The sequence below is a fragment of the Oncorhynchus keta genome, chromosome 13 (genome assembly GCF_023373465.1).
Source record: "Oncorhynchus keta strain PuntledgeMale-10-30-2019 chromosome 13, Oket_V2, whole genome shotgun sequence".
Taxonomy (NCBI): domain Eukaryota; kingdom Metazoa; phylum Chordata; class Actinopteri; order Salmoniformes; family Salmonidae; genus Oncorhynchus; species Oncorhynchus keta.
In genome coordinates this window covers 28995874-29017726 of record NC_068433.1, presented here as the reverse complement: position 1 = coordinate 29017726, position 21853 = coordinate 28995874, and the positions used below count along the sequence as shown (strand labels likewise).

Below are 21853 nucleotides of genomic sequence, written 5' to 3'. Positions count from 1 at the left end.
TGGGTGTGAGTGAGTGAGAATTCCATGGGCATAACTCCTAATGCTGCTATGATCACAACTTTATCTTAGTTATTTTTTTACCATTTCTGATAGGGCTGAAGATGAAAGTTTAGGAACAAGTAGATGGAGATAACAATGGCAGAACCAGGGAAGTACCGGCTCAACGCACTTCAAAGTTCTCCACTTCTGTCCATATCCACCCACCCCTACTCTTCTCTGTCTGCCTTGGGGGACAGAGTAATGACCAAGCTGACTTGCTGAGGTAGGCTAGTCATGCTGCATGTGTTCATAATTTCTGCTCTGCTCTCCTCACCTCTGTTATTAGTTAATGCCTTAGTGGGACGTCAGGTAAATCAATTGGGGGCTGATCTTTAAAAGCTGACAGGTAAGCGAGCACATTATTCCTATTTGCACTTCATTGCGTGCACCGCTGGGCAGTGTTGGACACTCACAATCAGCAGACAGCACAGGACAGAGTCCCAGTCACAACATACACAGGTTCAGATGTACTGTAGGACAGGGACAAGCGAAAGAGGAGAATGGGGAGAGTAGGGGGAGAGGGAAAGAGGGAGAGAGTGGAGAGTGGAGGAAGACGGAGGGATGATTCAGAGGTTGAATAATTTACTTTGACAAAGGCCCAAAGGAAACCTGCGGGTGAGGTCTGATGGGTAATCTGCTTGACTTTGGAAAAATAGAGACGAGCACAAAATAAATTGCCAAACACATCCTTTTCTGGTTTTTTAAATAATTTCTTCCTACAAAATTGCTCATGGGATTTTGCACCCATGGCACTTATGTTCGTTCCTTAAATTGCTCTGATTAGTTTGTGAAGGGGACCTTTTTTTTATGAAAAAATATGAAATCAGATTGCATTGCGGAGCATGCAATCTACAAAATGTTACAGATGCTCCCTGCTTCCCTGCTGTATATCTCATTCCTTCCATCTATCCCTCTGCTTGTGATTTTTACTCTCTCTCTCGCCACTCTCCCTCCCTCCATCTCTCTCTAGCTCTCTCTCGCCACTCTCCCTCCCTCCATCTCTCTCTAGCTCTCTCTCGCCACTCTCCCTCCATCCCTCTGCTTGCCACTCTCCCTCCATTTTTCCCTCCATCTCTCTCTAGCCTCTCTCGCCCTCTCCCTCCATCTCTCTCTAGCTCTCTCTCGCCACTCTCCCTCCATCCTCCAGCTCTCTCTCTACTCTCCCTCCTCTCTCTAGCCACTCTCCCTCCATCTCTCTCTAGCCACTCTCCCTCCCTCCATCTCTCCTAGCTCTCCCTCCACTCTCCCTCCTCTCTCGCCACTCTCCCTCCCTCCATCCTCTCTCTAGCTCTCTCTCGCCACTCTCCCTCCATCTCTCTCTAGCTCTCTCTCGCCACTCTCCCTCCATCTCTCTCTAGCTCTCTCTCTAGCCACTCTCCCTCCATCTCTCTCTAGCTCTCTCTCGCTCCACTCTCCCTCCCTCCATCTCTCTCTAGCTCTCCCTCCATCTCTCTCAGCTCTCTCCCTCCCTCCATCTCTCTCTAGCTCTCTCTCGCCACTCTCCCTCCATCTCTCTCTAGCTCTCTCTATGCCACTCTCCCTCCATCTCTCTCTAGCTCTCTCTCGCCACTCTTCCTCCCTCCATCTCTCTCTAGCTCCTCCCTCCATCTCAGCTCTCTCGCCACTCTCCCACCATCTCTCTAGCTCTCTTGCCACTCTCCCTCCATCTCTCTCTAGCTCCGCCACTCTCCCTCCCTCCATCTCTCTCTAGCTCTCTCGCCACTCTCCCTCCATCTCTCTCTAGCTCTCTCTCGCCACTCTCCCTCCCTCCATCTCTCTCTAGCTCTCTCTCGCCACTCTCCCTCCATCTCTCTCTAGCTCCCTCTCGCCACTCTCCCTCCATCTCTCTCTAGCTCTCTCTCGCCACTCTCCCTCCATCTCTCTCTAGCTCTCTCGCCACTCTCCCTCCCTCCATCTCTCTCTAGCTCTCTCTCGCCACTCTCCCTCCATCTCTCTCTAGCTCTCTCTCACCACTCTCCCTCCATCTCTCTCTAGCTCTCTCTCGCCACTCTCCCTCCCTCCATCTCTCTCTAGCTCTCTCTCGCCACTCTCCCTCCATCTCTCTCTAGCTCTCTCTCGCCACTTTCCATCCATCTCTCTCTAGCTCTCTCTCGCCACTTTCCATCCATCTCTCTCTCTCTTCCTCTGCTCTCCCTCCAGCTCTCCTCATCCGAGGCCCAATTCTACCACGCAAAACCGAATTTAATGATAACATCCCTAACAGTGAGTTAACTTCATTAATAAGCTTTTGATAAACCCAACACCTTTTACTGTCGGTTGAGTTAATAAACCACCATATCTATTTGATACGTAGCCTACTCTATCAAAAATGTGATGATGTTTAGGAGGTAAATCTGCTTAGAGCAATAACCATCACATTTGACTTGAAGAGGTATGGGTGTGAGTTTGAGTTATTGCTGAAGGTACATTAACAAACACATGCTGTACATGCAAATTGCACACAAATACAAAGGTTAGTTGTGTCATTCCACCTATTGGGTACTTTTTGAGTAGTCCAACTTGGTAAAAGGGGAGGCAAGTAGCCTGGCGGTTAAGAGTGTTGGGCCAATAACTGAAAGGTTGCTGGTTCAAATCCCCGAGCTTACTAGGTGAAAAATAATTCAATGTCCATTGAGCAAGGCACTTAACCCTAATTGTTCCAGTAAAATGTTTTTTAAGTAGTTACACCTAATTTTAACATTCTATCATAATGAGCACATGTTCAACTTAATAAAATAAAAAATGCTTTCCCATGTTAAAAAATACTACATTAAGTGCCAAACAAAGTAACATGGTTGACTGTAACAGGGTTGATGATTCATCTTAAATCAGCCATAGATCCCCTTGTGACAGGGGGAATGGAAGCTTGTTGGGTACAACAGGGAGGGGCAATTGAAAGTCATTTTTAAAACACATTTTTTAATTATTAAACATTTCTGTCTATACATGGGTAACAGGGTTGACGTGTTCTACTTGACCCACTCAGTCTTCCACCACAAAACACCAGAAAATGGCCAAAAAGATTAGAAGTGGCTCAACAGCTTTTACACTAGTTTGACTATAAGATGTTCAATGTTCAATTTGAAAACAAATATTTAAAATGGAAAAGTTTCAGCATAATATGCTATTAGGGTAAAGCGAGAGTTCAGGTCACGCAACAGGGTTGACATTAAAATTAGGGACAAAAATGAATCACTAATTACATTAAATAAATAATCATCCTCAGAAATGACTTTGTCAAAGCAACATAATAACTAGGGCTTTACAATGATGGTGAAAACCTGGAGAAATGTTGGGGTTAAGTGGGTTAATATTTTCCTAGAAGTCACAGAGGGACATGTCAAAATGATGAATTTTGCCATTTTAGCAAGTCTTTATACAAATATACAAAATCTGATTTATTGAATTTTCCATGTGGTCTATATTAAAGAGCACTTCATTTAATATAATATACTTATTGGTGCAATATTGGTGCCCAATTGTACTTAAAATATTATAGGGATGCAAAAGGCACTCATTTTGTGGATCGACCCAGTTCTGTTTACACACACAAACATACACACACACACACACACACACACAGCTCAAGACCCCAGCTCACCCATCCCCATGCAGGTCCTTACCTCTCTACAGTGGATTAGATGGCAGAAATATGGCATCCTGGGGGCGAATGGGCTGAATGTTTTAACGAGGCTGCAGCCCACTTTATTCCCTCCCATGTAGCAGTTATCTATCAGCTACTATGGCCATGCGGCCCTGAGCACAGCTTACACTTCACAGGTTATCCTCCTCTGCCACTAGATATTTACACTGATCCCTACGTTTACATTCCAGGTCCCCTAGGGCCATAATACAGGAGCACTGGGACAGGCCTTGCTATGTCTAATCCCTATGGTCCAGAATCAAACACTCGCCTCACAATGTTTGGACTGAGGGAGTTGGGAGTAAGAGTAGTGAGAACGCACACGCACACACACGCACACAAACACCCACAGACAAGTCCACAATGAATACACACACAGGTACCTTGCATGCGTGTGCGCGCGCACACACACACACACACACACACACACACACACACACACACACACACACACACACACTGTGTCATAAGCCCTGCTCAGTTTGAGGTGTGCTCACAGGAGGGCCTCACAACTACAGAGCTAGGTGTCTGAGTAGAACCCAGGGGAGACACTGTCAGAGAAACAGACAGTGTTCCTACAGTTCCTAGACATGAGAACCACTACAAAGACTCCGTTTTGGCATTTCCCTGTAAAAAGCCCCATGAGCACTAACATATGAAGTTCATAGGAGCACATCAAATTTGGTGTCAAATGAAAGTGTATATTTTTTTTTAATTTAAGGCATTTATAAATGTTTCAACCATTTTCCACCCTAAAAATGCAAAGGCAATGACAGACATAAAAGGGGTCTAAGAAAACATTCAGCATAGAACATCTATAACAGGAATTCAAAGTAATCACAAATCACAGTTGGTTCACATGCTACTGTTCTCCCTTCCACTGGCATGCTGTTATGTTCAGCTCAATGTTCTCTTTCTCTCACGTGGTAGTCAAAGCAAGAGTGTGAAAACACTCTGGACGAGCCCTCTCTCTCCCCATCTCTCTTCTTACTCTTCATTTAGTGTCACCTCTCCCAGCGATTGCTGAAACATACCCATGAGGCCCCTATTTCCATTTCCGGTCCGCACCAACCAAATTTGGTCTTGTTTGGGGCGGAGCTCATTAGAATAATAGCCAAACATGCAAAGGAGGATATCAAATGTTCTATCTTTGTGTGCCTATTCAGCATATATCACCATGAAGAGAATGACATTCATAATTATGCATTTCTCTATAGTACAGATCAGGGACTCATGATGTCATTCTGTTACCATCACTCTGTTACTGGGTGTAAATCCATTTACTCCAGTTCAATAACCAAAAGATATTTTTTTCTACCTAAAGGTGTCATATCATAGCTGATAGCCCATTGTTTTCTACAGATATCTTTGAATCTTAATTCATAGATATTTAACAAGGTTTTTGAAAAATGTGGTCAGGGAGATTTTACCGACATTCTTTTACCAAACTTTACATCTGCACTGTTCATCGAGTAAATGTGTTTTTGTTAATGTTTCTGTGGAAATTGTTCAAAGTAGTCCATGTGCATAGAGTTGTACGGATTGTTTAACTTTGCAATCAATGTATTTTATTTGGCATACTTTTAAAGTGAAAAATATGCATCATTCTGTTACCATGGAATTGCCCAATTATAAAACCTGCCTTCCAGTGTATCCACTCTAGAGAAAGGCCTGGTTATACGCCTGAAAGGCCCAATATGGAGTTGGGTAGTGGGTAGATGGCTGGTGTGTGTTGGGTGTAGATTGTAGTGTGTGTAGCTCATATGTAGTAACTTAGTCCTGGGATGCTCTGTGTAGTTCTAAGCAGCTACTCCTGTGTTAGTTCTGTTTGATGATAAGGTTTCAGAAAGGGAATACTTGATTTTTCTCCCTCACGGGTACCCAACGGGTGACTGTGTGTGTGACCATGCCAAGTTCTTGGCATTATCCCTGGATTGGGGGGCTGGTGTGTGTGATAAAGGAGTTTGAGAGGGCTATATGAGGGCTGCTTTCTGAAGTTTCTGGTCGTGTGTCTTTTTGCGCAATGTGCACGTTTACAATGTGATTGTGTTTGTTCACGTGTGTCTTGTGTGTTATATGCATGTGTGTGTGTGTGTGTGTGTGTGTGTGTGTGTGTGTGTGTGTGTGTGTGTGTGTGTGTGTGTGTGTGTGTGTGTGTGTGTGTGTGTGTGTGTGTGTGTGTGTGTGTGTGTGTGTGTGTGTGTGTGTGTGTTTATGTACAGTGTTGTTGACAAACAGGATCTGTGTTAAGGGATCCTGTGTATAGTGGGTAACACTTCATCATCATCATCATCATCTATTCATGGGCCCAGGGGCAACTCTCAACCCTCTCCTCCTCTACAGTTAGGCCTCTTAGGGCAGGTACTTTTACTGCATATGCTCCCGTCGAAATGCATCTGTGGGACTGGACTTGATCCATGGGCGTATGGTAATGCAGCAGCATCCTGGATGGTAATTCATGTTCTAGTCATTATTTAAACTATGATATACTGTATTTCATACTTGACTCTCATATCATTAAGTAGATGAAATGCGAATGTGATGTTTGCCATCAAATAAAAGACATGCCTTATATTACAGATGGACAGCGGCCCACGGCCCCCCTTTTGTAGGCCCGCATATCAATTTCCAAAACAAAACAAAAATGTATTGTCTATATATTTTTTTTGTGAATGGGGGGTTAGAATAGTATAACTTTAGTTGTGCATCAGCAGTTTTTCTCTTGTTATATCAGTCACTGACAGTCACTCAATTAGCCATGTCAGATTGGAAAATTATTCTAGCTAGCTATCTATGCAAAATATTCTCTCTGCCCCAAAATGTGTAGAATTGCAGAAAACTAGCTTTAAAACTGCAAAAATGTCTCTTCGCCCAATGACAAAATGTGTAGAATTGCAGAAAACTTGCTTTAAAACTGCAAAAATGTCTCTGCGCCCCATGACAAAATGTGTAGAATTGCAGGAAAATAACACATTGGTTATGGAACCTTTTCTGAAAGCAGTTATTCATTGTATTTATGTGTAGTTAGCTGTGTTTTCTGTGCATACATTCAGAATGATCACAAGTTACATGTATAATGTGAACAAGTGCAATGTGAAAGTAGATCAAAAGAAATGTAAACGATTACCTTGTATTCCTCATTTATTGAAGAGGGATATCTGGCCATTTCCTGGTTGGAGGTTTCACAAGCAAACTTTTTTATTTATTCTGTTCTATTACCTTTTCTTTTTTTTACTTGACTGTGATAAGGTCTCGGGAAAAAAGAGCGTCCTGTCTGTTAAATTAAAACAAGGCTTTGCCACTGCACAGCCATAGGCTTCTACAAGCAAGCGCCACTGCTGTGGTTACAGCCTTTTTAAAGATTGTGTTCCACAATATAAAATAACCAGTTGATATTACGGATTAAAAAAATACATCTTAAATGGCACAATTCATTTACTGAATATACAGTATATGAGGCAATTTAGAAGTTATCTGTAATGGTTATGATAAATGAGGCATTGTTGCACACAGTTGGCTTATAGTCCTAGATAAATGTGCACATATTTTTCTGGTCCTTGTGTCCTCAAGTTCAATATAATTTATTGTGGCAGAATCTAAGAAAAATATGTGTTCTATTGATAAATATTGAAATCCCCTGTGAAGAGACTTGCAGCAAATGGAATTGCAGCAAATGGTTTTAAAATCATTTGTAAATGTTTAATCATTTTTTTTAAATGTGCCCCTACTTCCAGACAAAGTCAGGTGCCCACACACACACACACACACACACACACACACACACACACACACACACACACACACACACACACACACACACACACACACACACACATACACACTCCTATGTTTGCTAATCATTAAGACCATACAGATCATTTAAGACTACTGTAAATTCATGATCTGCTTGTCAGGCTAAAGCTTCCCAGTGGAATCGACTCATTGCCTCATTAGCAATCTAGAGTGGCTGCCATTGAAATAGGATTTGCATCCTATTCATAATGCAAATGAAAAACAATTTCCTCGAGAACAAATTAACACCATTTTCAAAAGATAAATAGCCCCAGCTGTTTTATAATTTTTACAAAACAATCATATTCATTTCCACAGGTTCCCCAAGGGACATATATTAATGCATGCTAATGAGCATGCATTAGGTTATCAAAGGTAACTAGGAAATTCTTACACACCGGGGCATCGGATCCAGATAGTGTGTTGTTTTATAGTTAAATATGTATATTTTGCTGGCAAAGAATATTCTATCAGGCAGTTTTCAATTCAACAAGACATGTTATGCTATCCATAACAATTCATATTAGGGGTTAGGCTGATCTTTAACACTGGTCAGAGTAACACGTAATGTGTCTGTACAGTTGGATATAGGCCAGCGGATGGCTGAGAGATCACAGAGGAGAGAAAAGGTTGGAGTAAAGATGTTTTATCCTCCGTGTATTATTGTTAAAGGTCACTAAGATAGGCTTTGCCTCCATTTTTCATACTTATTGTATCTAGGTATTTTTTTTACTCTCCCTCTCCCCCTCTCTCTCCCCTTCTCTCCTTCCCTCCCTCCCTCTTCCCTTTCTGTTGTGCATATCTCCCTCCATGTATTGAAATGAAGCGGAACCATGTGATGGAGGCATTATAGACCCCTAAACCTGATAAGCTGCCATCTCAGTTTACTCCATTCTTCCTCTGGAGCTGATGAATACAAGAGCCTGAAATAACAGTTTATCCACTGTGTGTCACTTCCTGCCTCCCTCTCCTCTTTCGTGAAGACTTCCTGTTTACTCCCACTCCACCACTTCTCTTCTGTGAACACTCCTACTGTGATGTGGTTCAAGGGCATTGTTGAGCCCACACTCCATAGAGGGTCCATCTAGTGTGATAGTGTGATGATGACACAGAGACAAGTGCCTCTTAGGCTACAGTACCAGTCACATGCTAGGGTCAGACTCTTTTCACCAGGCCCTTTAAACTTGTGAATTGCCTTGCAGACTTGGCTTGGAGGCTACTGAGACACAGAGTTGAAGAACCAAGTTTGACGTTCACCAGACTTTGAAACCCTCTGGTCTCAGTGAAGAGTTGGTGTTGAGTGCTGAATTCATATCTGCTTCCTAGATCTGACTTTCTCTAGTGTGTTAGGTTTTGTATTTAATAATGTGTTTTTCTAAGAGACTGGTTGTACGGTAGACTGTTATGCAGTTAACAATAAACAGTCATTATGCACATTTCAGGGTTCAGTCTTCATCGGCACACTGAAAATCCTTGGTTTCTCAAATGATTGCATCGCCTGGTTCACCAACTACTTCTCTGATAGAGTTCAGTGTGTCAAATCGGAGGGCCTGTTGTCCGGGCCTCTGGCAGTCTCTATGGGGGTGCCACAGGGTTCAATTATTGGGCCGACTCTCTTCTCTGTATACATCAATGATGTCGCTCTTGCTGCTGGTGAGTCTCAGATCTACCTCTACGCAGATGACACCATTCTGTATACTTCTGGCCCTTCTTTGGACACTGTGTTAACAACCCTCCAAACGAGCTTCAATGCCATACAACTCTCCTTCCGTGGCCTCCAACTGCTCTTAAATACAAATAAAACTAAATGCATGCTCTTCAACCGATCACTGCCTGCACCTGCCCTCCTGTCCAGCATCACTACTCTGGACGGTTCTGACTTAGAATATGTGGAAAACTACAAATACCTAGGTGTCTGGTTAGACTGTAAACTCTCCTTCCAGACTCACATCAAACATCTCCAATCCAAAGTTCAATCTAGAATTGGCTTCCTATTTCACAACAAAGCATCCTTCACTCATGCTGCCAAACATACCCTCGTAAAAATGACCATCCTACCGATCCTCGACTTCGGCGATGTCATTTACAAAATAGCCTCCAATACCCTACTCAATAAATTGGATGCAGTCTATCACAGTGCATCCGTTTTGTCACCAAAGCCCCATATACTACCCACCACTGCGACCTGTACGCTCTCGTTGGCTGGCCCTCGCTTCATACTCGTTGCCAAACCCACTGGCTCCAGGTCATCTACAAGACCCTCCTAGGTAAAGTCGCCCCTTATCTCAGCTCACTGGTCACCATAGCAGCACCCACATGTAGCACACGCTCCAGCAGGTATATCTCTCTGGTCACCCCCAAAACCAATTCCTCATTTGGCCGCCTTTCCTTCCAGTTCTCTGCTGCCAATGACTGGAACAAACTACAAAAATCTCTGAAACTGGAAACACTTATCTCCCTCACTAGTTTTAAGCACCAGCTGTCAGAGCAGCTCACAGATTACTGCATCTGTACATAGCCCATCTATAATTTAGCCCAAACAACTACCTCTTCCCCTACTGTATTTATTTATTTATTTTTCTCCTTTGCACCCCATTATTTCTATCACTACTTTGCACATTCTTACATTTACATTTACATTTAAGTCATTTAGCAGACGCTCTTATCCAGAGCGACTTACAACTGCAAATCTACCATTCCAGTGTTTTACTTGCTATATTGTATTTACTTCGCCACCATGGCCTTTTTTTGCCTGTACCTCTCATCTCACCTCATTTGCTCACATTGTATATATACTTATTTTTCTACAATATAATAATATAATTCCAACAATATAGTCTGAACCAGAAACCAACAATATAGTCTGAACCAGAAACCAACAATACTGTCTACCAGAAACAACCCGCCAAAGACTCATTGAAAAGGAAACCTCATCCCGTCGCTATCTCCCTTTGAAACACTGAACAGCATGAGTGGAGGTGCACACGGAAGATTGGGAAAATGTTCCGCAACACTTGGAGGACAATGGAAGAGGAGTTTATATGCTAAATGACATATTTTAAAATCAACACTTTTCACTATCCTGGAATAGAAGCACTACAATATTCACTGTATTATTCAGGTAGTTCTCCATCTTTAGCCCTGGCCTGTGTGTCTCTGAGGTCTGAGCTGGTCAGTGTGGTCCGGCCTGATTGGTGGTCAGACATTGATCTGCTATGATAAGCGTATGGTTTGGAGTGAAGCCCTCGTCAGCTTCTGGAGCTGCTGCCCCTGGGTGGCTAAGCCTTGATCTGCCAAGGGGTGTGTGTATGCATATTTGTTCATGTGCATTTGCACATATTAGGTGTGTGTGTGTGCATGTGTGCGGTGTGTATGTGTATGTGTGCCAAACCCATGTGTGTGTGTAAGTTGGGATCCTTGTCGTGTCCAATAATCCCAGAATCCTCTGATAACAGGAGTCCTCCCCTAGCAACCCTTCCCCCTTGCCTGTTCTCTAACCCCATCGCCTGCACATTGATGATTGTGTGGTCCGATCACGCAGCTCATAAACAGTTTAATCCTGTTAGTCTGAATTTGAGGAGCAGATAAGCCCTGGCTGAGAAACACATGTCCAAAGAACCTGCCTAGACAAACCGTACACTGGCTGACACACACACCGTACACTGGCTGACACACACACCGTACACTGGCTGAGAGGAACTCACTGTATAGTAGGCTAAATGGAACACCGACAGCACCAACTGAACTGCTGATTAGTGAGTTTTGGACTTAAGTTCATATCTAGCAAACTCCCTGTCGGAATCATTATTCAAAACATATAACCTTGGAAAATATGAGCAGCATGACTGTAAAAAAGTTGAAGGAAAAACATGATTCACATTCCCTTGCTCTCCCTCACACACAAAGCACACACTGACAAGTCTATTAAAACAGGGATTCTCAAAGTGGGGTACTGAGGGGGCCAGTGGCCAGATCTAAAAATATTTCTATATTTTTTATGAATATTACTAACAACAGATTAAAGAAATTTTGGCAAAGGGATCTGTGGAATAAGTTTAAAGGGTTTATGTAATACAATACAATACAATGTAATATTATTCATCTACAATGTTTGTTCTTAACCCTGGACAGCATGGGCTTGGCATGCTCACAGGGATATTGGTATTTACAGTACTCCAACAATTATCAATTTTTCAACTTTAACTTGTTTTTTTTACATAAGTGCAATGTAATTTATGATACAACTGCAAAGTTTTCTCTCTGCCTCATGGCAAAATTGGTAAAATTGCAGGATATTAGATGGAAAACTGAAACATTTTCTCTCCGATGCTAAGATGCGAGCCTTCCCAGGGCCTGAGACTTGGTTCGTCTGACCATGCACTGCCAAACTCCAGTTGTGTTCTGATTATGAGGGGGTCCCTGATGAATTTGCTATCAGAAAAGGGATCTTTGGCCCCAAAGGGTTTGAGAACCCCTGTATTAAAACACACACAGAGCAGATACTCTGGAAGTTCATTATATGTTGGGTGAGGAAAAGCAATGAGGCTTCTTGGCAGATTTCCTGTTCACCCAGGTTGACAAATTGGTATGGGCCTTTTGTCAGAGCTCCACCTTGAGCTCACTAGCGATTTTTTTCTGCTGTGATTACAATTTCAGGCATGAAAGTACACTATTGGAAATGCATATTTTCTTAAATCTCTATTTGCATGGCCCGTGGGATGTCTTCAGTCGCTTTGTCACTTTCTAATTAACGCTCAAAGCCCAATGAATCAATAACGAGCTTCCCTCTACTGCAGCACACTCAGTTCAAATGAACTATTCCTCAGCGTTGAACTGTTTTGATGTTAGGCACATAAAACATGTCTTAATGAACACAGCAATAAATGGATGTGAATTGTTCAATATGTTTATTTGTGCAATCTAAATCATTTACACTGAGTGTACAAAACATTACAAACACCTGCTTTTCCATGACATAGACTTACCAGCTGAATCCAGGTGAAAGCTATGATCCCTTATCAATGTCACCTGTTAAGTCCAGGGGAGAGACACGTTAAAGAAGGATTTTTACGCCTTGAGACAATTGAGACATGGATTGTGTATGTGTGCCATTCAGAGGGTGAATGGGTGAGACAACAGATTTAACGTCTCTTTGAACAGGGTATGGTAGTAGTGCTAGGCGCACCGGTTTGAGTGTGTCAAGAACCACAATGCTGCTGGGTTTTTCAGGCTCAACAGTTTCCTGTGTGTATTAAGAATGATCCACCACCTTGGAGTCAACATAGGCCAGCATTCCTGTGGAACGCTTTTGACACCTTATAGTTCATACCCGAAAAATGTAGGCTGTTCTGAGGGCAAAAGGGGTTCAATCAGTATTAATGTATTATACACTCAGTGTATATTTTTTGTACAATTCTTAATGTTTAAACATGTTGTAATTATAAGAATGACTAGTATCTAGCTGTATCTATATAAAGCACATACATTTTCAGATGATCAAATTTATTTAAAATACTTGGTATGAGAAGGAGCAATGATTTCAGCAGCTGTGTTGCAGTATGTTCGACTATTTCCAATCACAAAGCAGATTAGTTGGGAGTAAAGAACCTCTGTAAGATTATCAGCCAGTGAATATCTTGCACAAGCATGACATTTAAAAACCAAAGAGTGTGAACTGTGAACATATTTGATGAATCACCATGAAACTCCATGGAGACGACAGACGAGAAAAAGCTCTCTGAGCCTTCTGGTTTCCAAGCAAACCCAAAGTAAGACAGCATATATAATATTGTTCCAATATTGTATATTCTGTATGATGTCCATGTGGACTTGTGTCTGTATTCTGTTTGTATATTGTCTATTGCTAACAGCACCTTCTCACTAAGGCAAATTCTGGGTTTGTGTAAATGTCCTTGGCGAGCAAAAGTCTGATTCTGATAAAATGTCCTTGTAATTGTAATGGAGAAAAGAAATGTTTTTGAATTGAATGGAACAGTACAGTTTATGCCTGATCTCCCTTGTAAAAGAGGTCTTCTGACCTTAAAGGATTGGTGGGTCCCCTGCGGGACGTTTGAGCTAATGTAGGCTAATGCGATTAGCATGAGGTTGTAAGTAACAAGAACATTTCCCAGGACATAGACATATCTGATATTAGCAGAAAGCTTAAATTCTTGTCATTTTAACTGCACTGTCCAATTTACAGTAGCTATTTTACAGTAGCTAATAATATCATGCTATTGTTTGAGGAGAGTGCACAGTTTTGAACATGAAAGTTATTACAAATTAGGCACATTTGGGTTGGTTTTTTCTTTGCATGATCTTTTACCAGATCTAATGTGTTATATTCTCCTACATTCATTTCACATTTCCACAAACTTCAAAGTGTTTCCTTTCAAATGGTACCAAGAAAATGCATATCCTTCCTTCAGGGCCTGAGCTACAGGCAGTTTAGGCAAACATTTTAAAAAGGGGGCCGATCCTTAAGAGGTTTTTAATGGTACTTCCTGGATAAAGGTTAAATCAAAATGCTTCACTGTGACTTAAGGAGGCCCACTCACCTGAGGGTGAAGATCTGTACAGGTGACAGGATGGAGAGAGCCAGGAAGGTGGAGACTATCTCCCTCTGTCTGATTGGTCTAGAGGGCACCATCACCACAAAGTTACTGTCCAGCCTCAGCTCCGGCATGGGCTGGAACAGACGCACGCTCCCAATGCGCTGCATGGGTGTGGGACCCGAGAAGTACCCCATGGGCCCCTGGTGCTCTGTGTGCATGGAACTGCCTTTCCTTGAGTCCTCTGAGCTGCACTCCCCAGTCTCCGTGGACTGTACCATGTAGTAGAGCTCCACGGGGGTGCCCTGGGGCTGCTCCGGAGATCTCTGCCTCCCTGGCCTCACGGTGGGGGGACTGAACCAGCTAGCCAGGGGCTCCAGTTCTGCCACACACATTCCCAGCTCCCCCTTCAGACGACACGTGCCCCGCACCTCCTGGGTCTCGTGGAAGGCAAACATCCTGACACAGGGCAGCCTGTGGATGGTGGTATAGTCATCCCAGTCCCTGCCTCCCACATAGAACAACACTTGCACCTTTGGCCAACTGGGGTGAATCCTCTCACTGATGATGAAGGTATGGACCTTCCAGTTGTAGGTGAAAAGGGATGGAGAAGAGGAGGAGGAGGATGACAGGGAGGTAAAAGAGGGTCCGTTGAAGGGTCCGGGGCTCTGTAGGAGCTCCAGGGGGATGGGTTGCTGGGCAGACATGGGTCCGTAGCTGGCGTTGATGAAGGGCATCTGGCGGGCCTCCTGGATGAAGAAGGGCTCAGTCCTGGCCTGCAGGCTGGAGTTCCTCATTAGGTCCTGGTTGGCCTCCTTTAGGAAGAAGGCTGCCTTAGCATTGAGTACCTGGTAGCTGACAGGCAGGTAGCCGGGCATGGGGCCGTACCTCTGTAGACCATCAAGAATCACCCTGCTGTCTGCCACTGAAGGAGAGAGGAGAGGAAAGGGGAGAGGTTAGCTATCTACCTGTTAACCTCTATAACAAAGGGCAAAGCAGAGAGACGGGAAAGTGATTGAAAAGGGGGATTTTTTATGGGAGTAGCAATTCAGGACCATGGACAGCGTACTAAACACTGAACATTGTGAACATACAGTCTCTTTATCGCTATGCTTTTCTAGTCATACACATTGCTATTCCAATGTCTTAATAACAAATGATTTGCTACAACATGTTCATATGACATCTCCTTCATGCATTATTGCGCTCATTTTATGGAGGCGCATGTAAAATAACTTGCAGTTAAACAAAGAGACTAAAAGACCATGGATTAGGAATCAAATCTGATCTACATTGATAGACTGTTTCTACTGATAGACACGGTTCCTTGTTGAATCCTACTTACTCACTCACTTAGTCAGTCAACTCAGTCGCTCAGTCATTCAGTCAGTCACTCACTCTCCTCTTCTCTATCTGAACAGCTTGGTTCACATTCTCCACACACTACTCCTGTCTGGAGTTTGAACCAGACCCTGTTATCAACCCCGACACACCCAGCAGGGCCTCAACCCCCCCACCACCCCAACTCCTCCACCTCATCTACACCTTCCCACTTCTGTCTCTCCCACTGATGTATGAAGAGCTGGAGACTGCTGAGACTGAAAACCGTTGTTTTCAAGGTAATCTGCTCACGTTCACATATGCCGATTCATGGACCGTCTATATCCGGGTCACATCCTGTTTACACAGACCAACATCACATGCACAATAGCACTCAGTGTGCACAGGGAGCAGCGCTAGCGGCGACTACTTTCTCACGTCATCCAAAAGACTGGATGAATATAAAATTGGGTCTGAGCGATAATTATTTGAATAATTCAATGTTTTGTGCATAAAGTTAATGACTAAAGTGTCTTATTAGGAATTCTCTAATCTGACTTCTCTTTGTGGCCGTCTATGGAAATTGTCTTTCTGGGCCGGGCATTAATAAACTGCAGTACCGAAGCAAGACTGTAGGAGCAGTCGAAAATTGGCTTCCAGACCGGAACCCTGGCCCCCAGACTGGAACCCTGGCCCCTTGGTCTCTCCCTTCACCATCAAGCTCCAGATATTTGGTCTGATGGAAGATTCTGAGAGAGGCCATTGATTTCCCGTTGTAGCCGAGCCGTGCGGCGGGAGCTGGGAGACACGGCAGTGATTTGTGACAGCCCATGGCAGCCTGGCAAAGTCCAGCCTGGAGGACCGGGCACCACAAGCTGTGGTCGGAATACTGAGGGCCATAAAGCACTGTCTGTCTGTCTGTCTGTCTGTCTGTCTGTCTGTCTGTCTGTCTGTCTGTCTGTCTGTCTGTCAGTCAGAGTGGAACAGAGAGACTACAGGGATATGAATGATGGTTGATACTCGTGTTTCAGTACATAAAAGTAGGCTACGACTACTGTGTGATGTTACACAAAGGCTGAGTATAGAGGGAGAGCAGGCAGATGCTTAGCCATGATGTAGTATGCCTCACAGAGAGATAGAGAGGTGTATCTGTCTCTCTCAGGGAGAGTTGGCTTACTGTTCTAGTTTTCACATACAGTTGTCCCGTGATAGAGACAGAGAATCTACTTTACAATCAAAGTGCTGTAATCATTTCCTAAATGTCAGCATGTTTTTCTTCATCTTCCAACGCTGACGTCCATAAATGCAATAAGTAAAAGCTCCCCATTCACCTTGGGTTGGCACATACGTACATTTCCAGATTTTTTAATACAGTTTCTTCTAATGAAAACAGAGATGATTTGTGCAGACACTTGACCTTCTTGCCAAATCCTGCCTACTGTAAACAGCCCAGTGATCCGTGAATACAAGTTAATCCCAGAGGAAAGGGACTGAAGAGTCTTTTTACATATTAAACAGGGAACTCTGCTTCACCAGCACTGGACATATGGGAAATGTTATCCATGCATGATTTAGGAGCCAAAACCCACAAGACTCAGTGACTCATGAATAATGAGTCCATACTGTACATATGCCATGGGATTCTCACTGACTGTTGGTATATACATTAGGCTTCAAACAGCAATTTATCAATCACCATAATCTCACTACTATAGAAAACATACAGTATTATGCATGATTATCATGGTTGTTCAACGCTGCATCATACATACATATCATTACAGGTAATACCACACAAAAGTAGAAACAGTTAAATGTGTCTTCCGACATAGCGAAAAGCTACCACACAAAAGTAGAAACAGTTAAATGTGTCTTCCGACATAGCGAAAAGCTGCCACAACACTGCAAAATGTCAGTGGGTTAGGTTAAATGTGAGTGTGTTATATAGGCTAATTCCGTCTAAGTGCCCTAGCATGCCCAAGTATGATTCAGTGTAGTCTGACTGAGCAGGAGGCCTACATTTTACCGTAGGTTGAGTAAAGGCACCGAATGTGGATATCGTGTTTGTCTGACGATTGTTCATCGTACTGGGTTTTAGGGACCGCCCAGTACTGGGTTTTAGGGACCGCCTGCTGTAGACATCTGACTGATGACATTTTTCACGCGATTCTACATGTAAAAAGGGCGCGCGCTCAGTTCGCAAATTACATTGAGATGCTAAGTACCCTGGGCCAGCGAATGCTATTGGTGTGTCTGAGCTCTACAGGACCGTAAAGGAGAGTAATCCTTGCTCCCTGTGTGGCTAATCTAGCTGTGCCTCTGCTGCGCCTCCACAGTCAAAGAGAGATGCCACAGCAGGATGGGGTGGAAAAGAGTGAGGAGAAAGGTGGAGCATGGATGAGAGGGAGAAAGACCATAATGCATTGCAATCTGTAGACAGGGAAAGACTGTGAAATAACATCCTCAGCTCCCTCAGGGTCAGTAAATGAAAGTACATGGACTAGTTTATATAGTCACCAATAATCAATTACACAGGAATAGCCAAACCCATGGCCGTAATCGTATGATCAGTAGACCCCAACCCCAGCATCTGTTGTATTTGTTTTATATATGGCCTGACCTTACAAATAATTCATCAAACAAAATCCTCCTCGAAGTTGGGGAGGGGGGAGGGGTTATGAAGTTGGTGGGGTCTCTTCCTATGAGCTTCGGAAAGCCCAGCAGGGGGTGTGTTTTTCTCAAGCCTGCTTTACAAGCTGTATACCAGAAACACACCCACTGAATACAAAGTGAATATGAGACTATGCAGGGAAATATACACCAACAAAAATACGTATTATTCTGAGTCAAAGTAGAGGAATAGCATTATCGTACATACTTTACTGTCTGAGGGTGAATAACAAGCACTTTCAACATCAAATCAAACCACATTTTATTGGTCACATGCACATATTTAGCAGATGTAATTGCGGGTGTAGCGAAATGCTTGATAAAGGGTTGCTTTTTTAACACTAAATTCATTCAGTCTAAACAAGAATATTCAATATGCAGCTCCTAGATGCTTCATGTGTGTTTGAAATTACTCATTAGGAAAATTACAGCCATTTAGTCATTTTTGACCATTTACCCAAAATATGTTTCCCCAGAAAAACATTTGTATTCAACCTCTGACACTTCCAGTTGAAAATGGTACATGAAGCACTTTGCAATCACTTGATGTGAGACTGGTCCACAAAGAACACATAAGTGCCCTGGAACACTTTAAAGGCATGTTAACACTAAGCCCCCAATCAAAACAAACAGAGACAGACAGCTAGGAGGTCTCAAAGGTACATTTACCCAGAATGCTACCTGACATTTCTCCCTCCATCCTGAAATTGTAGTCTGTTGTGCTATTGATAACCTGCTGTAATCCAAAATTAAATCAAGATGTTCCGTATATCAACTTCCCACTGGGCACAAACTGGTTGAATCAATCTTATTTCAACATAATTTGTCGATGTATTGTGACGTGGAATCTATGTGGAAAATACATTGTATTTGAAAAAACAATGTAAACTCTTCAACCACAGGATTTTACCATCATGGTAACCAAACATAGACAAACCTTGTATAAAATGCTTACCTTTGAAACAATGTCAAATCTTCAATGTTTCCACTATCAGAAAAAAGAACAATAGGCTTGGCAGCACTTCCTACTGGTGAATGAATCTGTCTACAGATACCCTTTGGTCTCCCATCCAGGGTTTTAACCAAGCCCCGTCCATCTTAGCCTTCATATGTGTCACTGACTACTCCCAATGTGATATCATGAGTTGGTGTATAAATAAAAAATATCTGACAATGTATGTACTTTGTTGTACTTTAAAATGTTGGAAAGTGCAGTAATAACACATTTAGATGACAACTCAACCTAAAATGTGGAATTTGGGGGGGGTTCGAAAACAACAGGTCAGGGTTCATAGCCACAGGCAGAACAGCAGAAACTGGATCAGCAGCAGATATTTGAGGGTATCTAAACCCATCGAGCATGTCAAGTGACTCAGCTTTTTTTTAAAGACTAAAGATAATACTAGTTGTTACCAGACCACAGAGTTTCTGACCACCCATACGTAGAATGTATGACATGACAGCTTTGGATAAAAGCGTCTGCTAAATGGCATATATTATTATTATTATATATACCAGACCACAGACAGACACAGCAATAGCTGACCACGAACTTGGACCGTCTACAGAGTAACTTTCTACACGTGCGAGACGCTACCTATGGTCATTTAGTCAGCACAAACAATCATCTTCCGTAAATGCTGACACAGACAGACACAGACCAGTGAAGGTGACAAAGCCACTGATGACTATAAGAGATGCACCTGGGGAGAGTGGATCCTGTAGCTGAGTCTCCAGCCCTCAGGGGTAGCCAGCCAGCCAGTCAGAATGCAGTTTGGGCTACAGTAATTAGAGTACCTTTAGGCTAGCTCACAATTATCTACTTGGCTAGAGCTGGTGTAGAGCTAGGTTAGAGCTGGGCTAGAGCTTGGCTAGAGCTGGTGAAGAGCTGGTGAAGAGCTAGGTTAGAGCTGGGCTAGAGCTGGAGTAGAGCCAGTGTAGAGCTGGAGTAGAGCTGGAGTAGAGCTAGGCAAGAGCTGGAGTAGAACTGGGATAGAGCTGGGGTAGAGCTGGGCTAGAGCTGGAGTAGAGCCAGTGTAGAGCTGGAGTAGAGCTGGAGTAGAGCTAGGCTAGAGCTTGGCTAGAGCTGGTGAAGAGCTAGGTTAGAGTTGGGCTAGAGCTGGAGTAGAGCCAGTGTAGAGCTGGAGTAGAGCTGGAGTAGAGCTAGGCAAGAGCTGGAGTAGAACTGGGATAGAGCTGGGGTAGAGCTGGGCTAGAGCTGGAGTAGAGCCAGTGTAGAGCTGGAGTAGAGCTGGAGTAGAGCTAGGCTAGAGCTTGGCTAGAGCTGGTGAAGAGCTGGTGAAGAGCTAGGTTAGAGCTGGGCTAGAGCTGGAGTAGAGCCAGTGTAGAGCTGGAGTAGAGCTGGAGTAGAGCTAGGCTAGAGCTGGGCTAGAGCTGGTGAAGAGCTGGTGAAGAGCTAGGTTAGAGCTGGGCTAGAGATGGTGTAGAGCCAGTGTAGAGCTGGAGTAGAGCTGGAGTAGAGCTAGGCTAGAGCTTGGCTAGAGCTGGTGAAGAGCTGGTGAAGAGCTAGGTTAGAGCTGGGCTAGAGCTGGTGAAGAGCCAGTGTAGAGCTGGAGTAGAGCTGGAGTAGAGCTAGGCAAGAGCTGGAGTAGAGCTAGGTTAGAGCTGGGCTAGAGCTGGTGAAGAGCTGGTGAAGAGCTGGTGAAGAGCTAGGTTAGAGCTGGGCAGGAGCTGGGCTAGAGCTGGTGAAGAGCTGGTGAAGAGCTGGTGAAGAGCTGGTGAAGAGCTAGGTTAGAGCTGGGCTAGAGCTGGTGAAGAGGTGGTGAAGAGCTGGTGAAGAGCTAGGTTAGAGCTGGGCTAGAGCTGGTGAAGAGCTGGTGAAGAGCTAGGTTAGAGCTGGGCTAGAGCTGGGCTAGAGCTGGTGAAGAGCTGGTGAAGAGCTAGGTTAGAGCTGGGCTAGAGCTGGTGAAGAGCTGGTGAAGAGCTAGGTTAGAGCTGGGCTAGAGCTGGGCTAGAGCTGGTGAAGAGCTGGTGAAGAGCTAGGTTAGAGCTGGGCTAGAGCTGGGCTAGAGCTGGTGAAGAGCTGGTGAAGAGCTAGGTTAGAGCTGGGCTAGAGCTGGGCTAGAGCTGGTGAAGAGCTAGGTTAGAGCTGGGCTAGAGCTGGAGTAGAGCCAGTGTAGAGCTGGAGTAGAGCTGGAGTAGAGCTAGGCAAGAGCTGGAGTAGAACTGGGATAGAGCTGGGGTAGAACTGAGATAGATCTGGGGTAGAGCTGAGGTAGAGCCAGGCTAGAGCTGGGGTAGAGCCGGGCTAGATCCGGGGTAGAGCTGGGGTAGAGCTGGGGTAGAGCCGGGGTAGAGCTGGGCTAAAGCTGGGGTAGATCTGGGATAGAGCTGGGGTAGAGCTGGGATAGAGCTGGGATAGATCCGGGGAAGACCTGAGGTAGAGCCGGGCTAGAGCTGGGGTAGAGCCGGGGTAGAGCTGGGATAGAGCTGGGCTAATGCTGGGGTAGAGCTGGGCTAGAGCTGGGGTAGAGCAGGGGTAGATCTGGGGTAGAGCTGGGGTAAAGCTGGGATAGAGCTGGAGTACAGCTGGGGTAAAGCCGGGCTAGAGTTGGGGTACAGCTGGGGTAAAGCCAGTCTAGAGCTGGGGTGAAGCCAGGCTAGAGCTGGGGAAAAGCTGGGGTAAAGCTGGGATAGAGCTGCGGTAAAGCCAGGCTACAGCCGGGGTAGAGTTGGGTTAAAGCTGGACTAGAGCTGAGCTAGAGCTGGTGTAGAGCTAGGGTAGAGCTGGGCTAGAGCTAGGGTAGAGCTAGGCTAGAGCTGGGCTAGAGCTGGAGCAGAGATAGGGTAGAGCTGGGCTAGAGCTGGTGTAGAGCTA

General features: G+C 44.3%; 1 protein-coding gene across 1 annotated transcript in view; it reads right to left on the bottom strand.

Moving 5' to 3' along the window:
* Nucleotides 1–14027: 14027 nt before the first annotated feature.
* The window catches only part of LOC127906867 (transmembrane protein 132C-like), a 50646-nt gene continuing 42820 nt past the window's right edge, over nt 14028–21853 (bottom strand). The window contains exon 2 of the mRNA XM_052460677.1: nt 14028–14950. Coding sequence (XP_052316637.1) covers nt 14028–14950 — 923 coding nt within the window. The remainder of the gene's footprint in view (nt 14951–21853) is intronic.